Raw genomic sequence first — 12,380 nt, 5'->3', positions numbered from 1 at the left:
ACACACACACACACACACACACACACACACACATATATATAATTTTGAAAGAAACCATTCATGACACATCTGACTTCTCTAATGATACATTGATAGTTAATAAGATTATTAAAATAGCATGTTATATTTTAACAGGAATATATTTTAGCATTATTATTTTATTCAGTTCCAATTAATCTGATGAAATGAGTTTATAGCTATTTCTTTAACAATGATTGTTCATTATGGTTATATCAGAAAAGGATTTTATCTTCATGTTTAATGACTTGTATATATAACGGTAAATGACAGAATTTGAGCAATTACATCAATTATCAAAAAAACTCTGAGCCTGTATGTAAGCAAACATTTTAAAGTGTAATAATTTTAAAATGTGATTTTACATTTCGTTATATTTGAGAATACTAAGCCAAAAATAGCAGATATAAGTAGGAAATCATTGATCAAATTAGATTACATTTTACAAAGCACTAAATAATTCATTACAAAGTATTTAGCTATATAATTATAATTTCTTATTCTATTTTGGGGGGTTAAAAACATATCTACCCATTTCAGGGAAATAAATAGTGTTAGAGTAATTTTTCATATATTAATTGTTAAAAACATTTTGGAAAGGCATTTTTCCTACAATAGGACATATAAATGGAAAGAAGTTATTAGATGAATATTCTGACCTACCAAATTTCATCATGTCAATATGAAATAAAAGTTAAGTCTTTGCAGACTTAAATAGTAGGTTTACTACCTTTTTTCTAATGTTTTGGCCAGTATATTTGTTTTGGAATTCTAAGTAGAATTATAAATTCTGCTGGTTCACCCTTTCCTCCTTTTGGCTATACAAATGTTATGTGCTGCATACTCCGAGCTTTCAGATGTCCTGGGAAATTCAGACAGGGTAGGGGAAGAGAGAAGGAAGGTGAGAGAATTCAAAGCAGGCTCTGTGCTGTCAGTGTGGAGTCTGACATGGGGCTCCAATCCACAGACCATGAGATCATGGCCTGAACCGAAATCCAGTCAGATGCCTGACCAGCTGCGCCACCAAGGTACCCCGAGAAAAAACCTAATTCTTTTAAAAATATTTTATTTAAAGAATATTGGTTTTAAAATTGGGAGAAGAAAAGTTAATGAGGAAAAAAAATCGTGAAGCAATAAATGTTAATTTATTTCAAAAATTTAAAGCATAATTTGCATTTATCTATTACATTTTGTGTAAAAGATAAAAAATATTGTGATTTTTTACATTTTTTAAAATAATCACAATTAAATAAAAACAAATTATGTATTGCCAATTTCTTATAGTCAGAAAATAATACATCAGCATTATATGACATTTCATTTCAGTGCATTTTTTTTCAAATAACTCCTAACTAATATCAAAACTACATTCTCTATGGTTGTTTATAGAAAAGGATTATATTGTTTTAATTTTTGTCATTATTATTTAGTGGTTAACAAGTAAGCATTTGGGTCTTCATCTCTCTGATATCATTTATTCAACACAGGGCCAAATAATTAAAAATTTTTTTTTTACATTTATTCATTTTTGAGAGACAGAGAGGCAGAGCACAAGCAGGGGAGGAGCAGAGAGAGAGGGAGAGACAGAATGAGAAGCAGGCTTCAGGCTCTGAGCTGTCAGCACAGAACCCGACGCGGGGCTCGAACTCAGGAGCTGTGAGATCATGACCTGAGCCGAAGTCAGACGCCTAACTGACTGAGCCACCCAGACACCCCATGGGCCAAATAATTTTTAAAGGAGACAATTTTTATCTCCTATAAACCTTTCAAATGAAAAAAAAATAACAAAAAAGCTTGTGTGTATGTGTGGGTTTTTTTTTTTTTTTTTTTTTTTTTTAACAGTCCATTCTGTTACTGGAACTGCCAGAAGTGAGCATAAGCGAGGAGGACTGATCTATACACATTGCCAAAGCACGTCTTCCCACAGTAGTGCCTTTAAAATTTAACTAAGAAACAAATTAATAACAGATTCAGAAAACGGCAGTAGTGTTCATGGGGAGCATTTGGGTGTTTAAATGCTAACTTAGATTCTTATTCCAAATTAATATCCAAACTCCAAAACCTCTATCCATCCCTTGTTGTTTCCCTTGTTTTTTCACCCAAAAGGGTAGGTTTGTCAGCAAATGGAAAACAAATTGATTTTTTTTTATTTTAAAGGTAAAGACATGTTTTTGTATTTTAAAATGTTGAACTTAATGAACTAGTAGTGTTACCAACTTTTCTACTAGTTCTTCTAAAGTATTAAGATGGAATTATGAAGAGACTCTATGCTACTCATAATGTATAATTATTTTATTTTATCTTCAAATCCATACTTTCATTCATTTCATGTTATTTATTCATTCTACAATTCTGTGTGAGCTATTTCTCCAAGGTAGCACCATGCTATACTAAGAAGGTAAAAGAGTGAATAAAATATAGTCTCAGCTGGCAAGGATCCAACATTTTATTGGGAAGCTAAATGAGTTAAGAGTCAACTCTTTGTAGGTTATATAGTAGTATAAACTAACATTCTGTCAACGTCCATGATGGTTGATTTCAGAACAAGATCTAAAACACTGTATTTTACAAGGTGGAATAAAATTTTAAAATCTAATATAAAAAAAAAAAAGAGTCTAAGAAAAGTGGCAATGTAACCAGCTGTGTGAGGTGACATAGAGGTAACTTCTATATAGAATCTATTTGTTTTTATTTTTGGAGTAAATTCTGTGTGATATAAAATCAGAATCTCAGAAATAAATTGCTTATAAAAAATTACCCTAAAGATTGTAGGGAAGAGTAAATGAGTTGATACATGTAAAAGATGTAGAATATTTCGTGACATGCTGGCTATTATAATTTTATGTTGGCTAAGTTTATGTTTTTAAGTTCAAACATGGAATATTGTGGTAAATTAATTAAGACTACTGTAGCCTATTTATGAACCCATATAAACCTGTAAACCCATAACTTCAGTATTATGAGAAATTACAATCCATTTGTTTTTTTTTTTAATCTGTAAAACTTGCCCTCTCCTCTTTTATCCACTTTTGTGTGTGACAAAGAACTCATGTTGCATTAATAATAATAATAATAATAATAATAATAGGTATAATAAATATCCTTAAACATCAGAGAAAAAAGAATATTCCCTATAGCGATATTCTTTTCAAGAGGTAACACCCTGTCCATGTAATTAAACTATTTAAAAATGTTTATTTATTTATATTTGAGAGAGAGTGAGAGAAAGAGTGCGAGCAGGGAAGGGGCACAGAGAGAGGGAGAGAGAATCCTAAGCAGGCTTAGTCTCTCAGTGCAGAGCCTGACACGGGGCTCAGTCCCAAGAACCGTGAGATCATGACCTGAGCTGAAATCAAGAGATGGACGCTCAACCGACTGAGCCACCCAGGTGCCCCATACTTAAACGCTTAAAGAGCACTCCTGTTCTTACCATTCTGTGAATTACTGCTCACATTTAAAGAAGTAAACAGGATAGATCTGTCCAATTGCTTAAATAGCATTATGTAGAAAAAGCAACTTTTGAATAAAAACTACTACATTTCAATGTCTTGGTATAACTAGCTGTGGGCAATTATGAAATATCTATACTTCAGAGAAATAAGATGTTATATACTTTGTTCTTTATTTTTTAGTTTAAATGTTTTAAAGAGTATTAAATACATGTATCATGCAGAAGCTCTCCCGTTATCTTTACATTTTAAATTGGAAAGTCTTTCCCCTATTGCAGATAATCAAAAACAGTGGTTTAAAGGATACTTCCAAATAAACTGAATAAATAAATAAATAAATAAATAAATAAATAAATAAATAAATAAAATACATGAATTAATTAAGTGAAATGGTAAAAAGTATGTATGTGCACTGCATCTTAAGATAAAACATTTGGTAAAGAGGATTGAATTTAATTAGTGATGCCATTTTGCCTTAGTGAGATTTCTGGACAGGATAGAGGGCTTCAGGCTTAACAATAGAAGTTTTTGAATGAATATGCCAAGGTTTAAACCTAGATTAAGGCACTCACTAACAGATATGACTTTGGAAACATTTTTAACCTCTCCCTGCCATAGTTTCCTCACCTGTAGGAAGTGTGTAATAATAGTAACTACCCTTTAGATTGTTGTGAATATTAAATGAGTTGATAAATGATGTAGAATAGTTCCTGACAGAGTACCCTGTTAAGCATTAGCTACTATTTAAATTTATATTAACACAGGCTTATATTTTGAGGTAATAATGATGAAATGGAAAAATGAATTTAAAAAAATTTTATTTTCTAATAATGTATTCATAGATCACTTCTAAATTGTAATCTGTGTTATACGTTGGATTGTAATAAAGTAGGTAAGCCCGTTCATGCCATTCCTTTCTTTATATCTATTCCATGTCAAAAAGCCACATTTAAATAACATAAACCCCAACTTTTTCAAAAGCTATTTTAAGATAAGAGAGTGCTTCCAATAGAAAATACTTGATTCATTGAAAACAATACACCAGATATTGTTGTTAATTAAACTACTAGGGCATATTTACTCAGAGGTTATTAACACCTATCTAGGCATTGTGGGTGTATTTAAAATAATTGTTTTCCCCTTATCTTTATCAAGTATATAATCTCTTTGTATGTATGACCAAGGAATGGGAAACTACTAATCTATAACACGATAAATAATTTTAAAACTAAACATAAAATTTCCGATGTTATGTAATTTGAAGGACTAGATAATCTGGAAAAATTAGGGATTGTATTTTGCAAAACGTGGGACTTGGGCTGAGTCTAAAAACTAGACAGAATTTTGATAGCTAAGGAGGAATAAAGGGAAAACATGGAGACTTGGAGAAAATATAAATAAAGCATGGGGTGAACATGGCTAACTAGTAAAATTGCAGAATGATTTAGAAACCTTTGGATTGAGTTATGGAAGCATCTTGGTGACCAGTGGGAAATAAAACTGATATAGTAGAAATCTCAAATCATAGGAGATTAGAACATTAATAAAAACTGTTTGAGGAAGTTTAGTTCTCCTCTAGTACTCAAGTTGGATTGGAGGTGAATGATAATGGAGTGTACAAAAGCATCAGTGATTAGATTGGATCTGAGCATGCACAAGAGGTAACGCTGGATATTTCGGTGGGGTCACTTAGGAGATCATTGAAGGAGGAAGAATGAGCTTGGGGAAAAATGATGAAACCATGTATTGGAACTCAGTAGCAAAGAGGTAATTTTTTCAAGCCATGAGTGAAATATAAAATATAGAGAACCATGGCCAATGCCTTTGAATTTGTCCACTAGAAAGTAAGAGAGTCGTCTAAAGTAAGAGAGTGATCAAAAATAAGGGAATGATTAAAAAAAAAGTAAAAGGGAATGAAATAGCAAGTAAGCAGACCAAAAAAACTAAAACTATCACATATTTTGCAGGGATCAGTGAATATGTAATAAAGTTGTCAATAAGGATATTGGCTGGGGATATTTAGGAAAGTGATTTTTACAGAATGAAAGACACAAATGGAAAATTTCTATCTAATTGGGAATATGACAATTTTACCAGAGCTATGACTGTTGGGACATTATCTGATAGTTATCTTGTTATCTGATAAATCAGTTTGAACGTATTGATCAATCTGAACTAAATGATGCCAGAGACCAGTAGGTCTCAACACTGACTTTACATTAGAATCACCTTAACGATTACTGAAAACCAAACCAGGGAAAAAACTGATGCCCAGGGTCCTACCCTAGAGTAATTGTGTTAGAATATCTAAAGGTAGAAATAAGCATCTTCATCCCTAAAGAAATGTCCACAAGTGGTTTGGATCCACAGCGTAGGTCAAGAACCATTGTAAAATTTTGCTTTTTTGTCTCTGTGGAATCTCCAGTCAGGTCCTATTCTTTCCTCAAAATGCAGAGAAGTTGATAAAGAACAAAGTAGCAGTTATTCTCTAGTTCATTACAAGATTGAATTTATGAAACAATATCACTCACATATTTCAAAACTATCAGGTTTAAAACTCGTTTGCATTAAGATATCTGTCTTGGGGATTTGGTTACCCCTTGTGATCAGACTCATTGAAAATATTAAGAAATCTTTCAATAATTGAGTGTTCTAGATAAAGTGCTGAGAATGTGTATGATGGCTAGTGAAACATGTAAATGGCTAGAGGGTAAAGCCATTATTTGGTTTTCAGCAGTATGTCATAATTTAGGGACATGCCTGGTAATTAGAGCCATAGTTTTACTTTAACATTGGCAGGACACACTGCTTTGGTATATATCAGATATGAAGTGCTAATAATCTTCAACTTTTCCCATAGGGTCTTATTTTCCTATTGCAACTTAAAAATAGTAGGTACCCAAATGACACAATTATAAGTGTTAGTGACTTCTTTGCTGCCAATAATTAGTGGAAACTCTGGCACTAACACCCTGGGAATGAATTCCCAAAGACTTCACAATTTGATAGTAATTAAAAATAAAGTGTTAACGATTAATGTGTTACTATTTAGAATAGTATGCCATTGAAGTTGAACATGAAACTCATAGGTTCACTAAGAGAAAAAATGCTTTGTCTTTATTACTAGGTTATAAATTTATATTCCACATTTATATATATAAACTACAGTGATTATTTAAAATATAAGAATATGTTTTATGTAAATTTTTCAATTAACATTTTTCTTGATTTTCTATTCATACGTGTTTTGATTCTTTTGTTTTCTTCTGTTGTTACAGTAAATGAGGGAGGTATCAAAACAGCTTCCAATTTATGCCCAGATCCAGGAGAACCAGAAAATGGGAAGAGAGTTGGATCAGATTTTAGGTAATATTTTATGTTATTTATTTCATTATTTTGTTGAAGTTTGTTTAATTTAAAATTAAAGAATAATACTATGGAGTTGAAGACTGGGTGATTGAAAACAATGGTAGCTGGATCTTATTTGTTACTATTAATATTCCATTACTTTAAAGTGTCTAATTACATACCAACTTTATTAGGGTACTTTCCTGGAGTTAAACAGTTAATTTCTTGTCATGTAGTAAGTGAACAATCATGGGCTTTGGATTTGAAACACATGAGTTAGAATTCAAATTCTGCTTAATGGCTGTCTGATCTTGAGTAAGTCATTGAATTCTGTCTGCCTGAGTTTCCTGTTCTGTAACATGTAAATCGAACTTACCACATATACTGGTGAGTTTCAGATGAGGTATTGCCAGGCTGTCGTGGTTTGTGAGTTCAAGCCTCACAGTGGGCTCACTGCTGTCAGTGCAGAGACCACTCTGGGTCCTCTGTCCTCTTCTCTCTCTGTTTTCCTCCCCACTCTAACACACTTTCTACTTCTTTCTCAAAAATAAATAAACATTAAAAAAAATGAGGTACTGTCTATGAAATCTTCCTGCAAATATTCTATAAACATAAGTATTTTTCAGAAGTACCCATAAATGAATATGTTTTATCTCCATCTTAAAATTAGTATTTATTTTACTAATTCAAAATTAAGTTACTAACAACCAAGAGAATGAAAGTAGTATACTGTGGTAGACATTGATTTGCATAACTATCAAATAATATTTTTAAAAAATCTTGAAATTTTAGTAGTCCTCTGATTGTAGCATTTTATAAATAAAAGATACCAAAAATCCTGTAAAACATTAAATGATAATTTAACTAACATTCACAAATACTTATTTTTACAAAATATCCATGAGACATATGGGGGAAAGGAAGGAGAAAAAAATAGTTTCAAACATAGAGGGAGGCAAACCGTAAGAAACTTAGAACAAACGTAGAGTTGAGGGAGCTTGGGGGGTGAAGAGAATGGGTAATGGGCATTGAGGAGGGCACTTGTTGGGTTGAGCCCTGGGTGTTGTATGTAAGTGATGAAACATGGGAATCTACTCCCCAAAATAATTTATTGTCAAATCAGCTAATATACAGTATATACAGTATACTCAGTATATACAAGACTACACTGTATATACTGTATGTTAGCTGATTTGACAATAAATTATATTTAGTAAAAAAATATTGGTAATGACCATAATTATAACTACCACACACTTACAATTTTTACTTCTGTATATTATTTGTATAAAGGACAAATGATACTCTAAAGAATATCCCTGCAGGGGGTTGTGGGGGAGATCATTCTTAGAATAGAGATTTATGGAAATTTTGTCCCTGTGGATCTGTCAAGATGACTTAAAATTACATTTTGCTATACATGTAGAAGAAAAGATAATATATGATTTCACATTAATACAATTGTAATTTTCTAAAAGAAATACAGAACTTAATTTACTCAGCCCCATAATTAATATAAATGATAATGTTTGAAGAAAAACATGAGAGAAATTTAAAAGATCTGAGATCTAGTCAAACTCTAATCTTAATAAATTGATTTTATTAAAAATCAACTGAGTTTCTCAGCCTCAATAATTAAAAGTGATAAATTATAGACTACAAAATGATAAGCAACTTTCTGTTTTTACATGTCTTCTTTATTTATTATAAAATCTTATATGGTATTTATTATTTTATCCCCACTTTACAAATGAGAAAACTAAAGCCCTGTTTACACAGCAGATAATTTGATGGAACTGAAATTTGAACTTATTATTTCCTGATTCCAGAGTCTGACCATTTAGTCCATATATTACATTAGGCTTTGAAGTCAAACTAACTTCATTTGAATTCCATTCTTGCCATAAACTACTTGTGTTCTCTAAGAGCTTATTTCCAAAGATCTAAAAATGAGAATAGTACTTATTTCATTGGCTGAGGAAATTACATGAGAGGATTTATGCATGTAGTAATTATATAGCTTGAGACAAAATAAGTATTCAATTGGGGCACTTGGGTAGCTGAGTTGTGTCTGACTCTTGTTTTAGGCTTAGGTCATGATCTCACAGTCATGAGTTGGAGACCCTTGTAGTACTCTACACTGAGTGTGGAGCCTGCTTGGGATTCTTTCTCCTCCTCTCTCTGCCCCTTCCCTGCGTGCTCTTTCTCTCTCTCTCAAAATAAATAAATAAACATTTAGAAAAATAAGTATTCAGGGGCAACTGGGTGGCTCAGTCAGTTAAGTGGCCGACTTTGGCTCAGGTCATGATCTCACAGTTTGTTGAGTTCGAGACCCGCGTAGGGCTCTGTGCTGACAGCTCAGAGCCTGGAGCCTGCTTTGGATTGTGTGTGTGTCTCTCTCTCTGCCCCACGCCGCTCACACTCTGTGTGTGTGTCTCTCTCTCAAAAATAAATAAACATTAAAAGTTTTTAAAATAATATTCAATTAATGCTAGTGACTATTATAGTATGATATAATTTGCAGAATAATTATTAGTATGAATATTTACTTGGTCCCACATTTTGCAAAAATTTCTGGTTTTATTGGAAATAGACTAATATAGTGATTTAAATTACCTTCAAGTGTAGAGGATTACAATTATAAGATTACTTTGTAATCATATTCTAAGCACCATGATAGATGTTAGGCATCAAGAGGACCAAAGTCAGACTAAAATATAGTATAATCATTATAATTTAGGAATGTGTGGTGGCTGGAACTAGAGGGTATTACACTAAATGAAATAGAGAAATACAAATATATGATTTCACTCATGTGGAATTTAAGAAACATGGTAGATGAAGATAGGGGAAATGAAGCAAAAGTAAGATAAAAAAAAACAGAGAAGGAAACAAAACATGAGAGACTCTTAAATACAGAGAACAAACTGAGGGTGGCTGGCGGGTGTTGGGTGGTGGGATGGGCTAAATGGGTATGGGCATTAAAGAGGACACTTGTTGGGATGAGCACTGGGTGTTATATGTTACTGATGAATCACTAAATTCTATTTCTGGAATCATTATTATACTATATGTTAACTAACTTGGATTTAAATTAAAAAAAAGAATGTTTAAAGTGTTAAGGACACACAGAGGAGGTATGATATTTTTGGAGGCTAGGAGATAAGGGTCATAAGAAGTTAACATTGAGTTTGGTCTCACAGGATGATTAGAATGTGATACATAGAGAAAAAGAAGTCCAGTGAACATTTATATATTCATTATCTATGTATGTTATTTGCTTATTATAGGTCTGGTCTTGTACTAGGAACAAATAAAACACACAAAAGCAGACATAGTAGATGCCCTCCATAATTCCTAGAATTTAATGGCAGAAAAGACAATAAGCAATTAAATGGCACATGCAGTTGTCATCACAAATTTAGGAAAAAATGTTGTGAAATCATAAAAAACAGAACAAAACAAAAACAAAGCATCTGTAAGAGAGAGTAAAAGTGTCAGGGTGGGAATGCACCCATTTTAAGAAGGTTCTACTCTCATTGATACCAGAATTTTATGCATCTAGACTATAAGTAAGGAAGACTCACATTGAGGACAAGCTATTCCAGGAAAATAAAGATGAGTGAGTCTAAATTATCGAATGTAAATGGGAGAAAAGCATAGAATGAAGCTGAGGAGATAAGGAAAAACCAGATCTCTCCCACAGAGAAAGCAAATTGGCAGCCATTCAGCCTAATCTGGACTTAAGATACGTTTTGTTTTAAGCTCACAATGTTTTTAAAAAAATGGGAACAAACATTTATTTATTTTTGTGTGTGGTAACCTCTAGAGTACATTTTATTTATTTATTTTTAATATGAAATTTATTGTCAAATTGGTTTCCATACAACACCCAGTGCTCATCCCAAAAGGTGCCCTCCTCAATACTCATCACCCACCATCTCCTCCCTCCCACCCCCCATCAACCCTCAGTTTGTTCTCAGTTTTTGAGTGTCTTATGTTTTGGCTCCCTCCCTCTCTAACCTTTTTTTTTTTTCCTTCCCCTCCCCCATGGTCTTCTGTTAAGTTTTTCAGGATCCACATGAGAGTGAAACCATATGGTATCTGTCTTTCTCTGTATGACTTATTTCACTTAGCATAACACTCTCCAGTTCCTCCACGTTGCTACAAAAGGCCATATCTCATTCTTTCTCATTGCCATGTAGTATTCCATTGTGTATATAAACCACAATTTCTTTATCCATTCATCAGTTGATGGGCATTTAGGCTCTTTCCATAATTTTGCTATTGTTGAAAGTACTACTGTAAACATTGGGGTACAAGTGCCCCTATGCATCAGCACTGCTGTATCCCTTGGGTAAATTCCTAGCAGTGCTATTGCTGGGTCATAGGGTAGAACTATTTTCAATTTTTTGTGGAACCTCCACACTGTTTTCCAGAGCGGCATTTAAAAATCAGGAGATTACACACATGTACACTCACAAAGATTTTTGCACTTCCTTAGTAGATCCAATGACTGATATAATGTACCTTCATGGAAATATCTACTGAAATCTATTAATACCTATTCCCATTAGGCTGATCAAGGTCTCTCTGGTTCAACATGGTCACTCCTGGGCTACTTTAAGTCACCTATATATAGTAAGAAGCTACAAAGAAGTGTAAGAGAGACCTGATCTTATTTATATTTTCAGTATATCATCCCTTATATTTTAGATAGATGGATTGAAGAAAACAGAAATTTTGACTGGAAGATGACTAAAGTAGTTTGGGTGTAAGATGGTGGAGACTTGGATTATGGTGATATACTGAACTAGACAGATTCAAGATAGCCTTTAAAGATATAATTTTCAGTATCCAATGATAATTTGATGTGGAAAGCAAGAAAAAATAAAAGATGATTCCTAATTTGATGGGATTGAATATCATGAGAATGGACTAAATGATAATATTTAATTAAGTGTAGAAGTCCAGAGGTTTGAGGAGGAAAAATGAAGAGTTCAGTTTTGAGATTTTAAAATTTACATGACTTAAGAGATTTCCACATGGATATATTACATTTGTAGTTGAATGTAATTGAAATTCAGAGATAGCTGGGAACCATCAGCATGTAGGTACTATAAATAATATTAAAGCAACATGAGTAGATTGCATCACTTAGACTCTATAAAAAGATTAGACCATCTATGACATAGTCCCAAAGATCAATGCTATTTGAAGATATGATGGAACACAAGGAGCCATCAAATCATGCTCATGAGTGGTGAGAGGAATAGGAGGGAAACAAGAGAAGGAAGTTCTTGAAAAGAGGTTGAGGAGTGGTCAATGCGGTTGAAAAACTGAGAGTGAGAGGCAGAAGACTGTTAAATTTGGCAGCAATAAGATTATAGATACGAGTGATTTCTTGGCGTGACAGACCTAGAAAAAAATTTGGAATAGCATGAAAGTTGAATAGACACACTTCAGACAGGTAATAGCTCTGGATCATCAAATTACATAAAGCAGAAGAATAATGGGGGTAGTTCTGGAGTCATTATTTTCTTTCATCCATGTCTTATAGTTTTC

General features: G+C 32.8%; 1 protein-coding gene across 4 annotated transcripts in view; it reads left to right on the top strand.

The window, feature by feature from the left end:
- The window catches only part of CSMD3 (CUB and Sushi multiple domains 3), a 1,253,459-nt gene that overhangs the window by 522,356 nt on the left and 718,723 nt on the right, over positions 1-12,380 (top strand). For all 4 annotated transcript variants that reach the window (XM_040494274.1, XM_040494275.1, XM_040494273.1 and 1 more), the window contains one exon: positions 6,746-6,833. In XM_040494274.1, the coding sequence (XP_040350208.1) occupies positions 6,746-6,833 (88 nt within the window). The remainder of the gene's footprint in view (positions 1-6,745; positions 6,834-12,380) is intronic.

The sequence above is a fragment of the Herpailurus yagouaroundi genome, unplaced genomic scaffold, assembly GCF_014898765.1.
Source record: "Herpailurus yagouaroundi ecotype Mexico unplaced genomic scaffold, PumYag 186, whole genome shotgun sequence".
NCBI classification, from domain to species: domain Eukaryota; kingdom Metazoa; phylum Chordata; class Mammalia; order Carnivora; family Felidae; genus Herpailurus; species Herpailurus yagouaroundi.
This window is presented reverse-complemented; position numbering and strand designations above follow the sequence as displayed.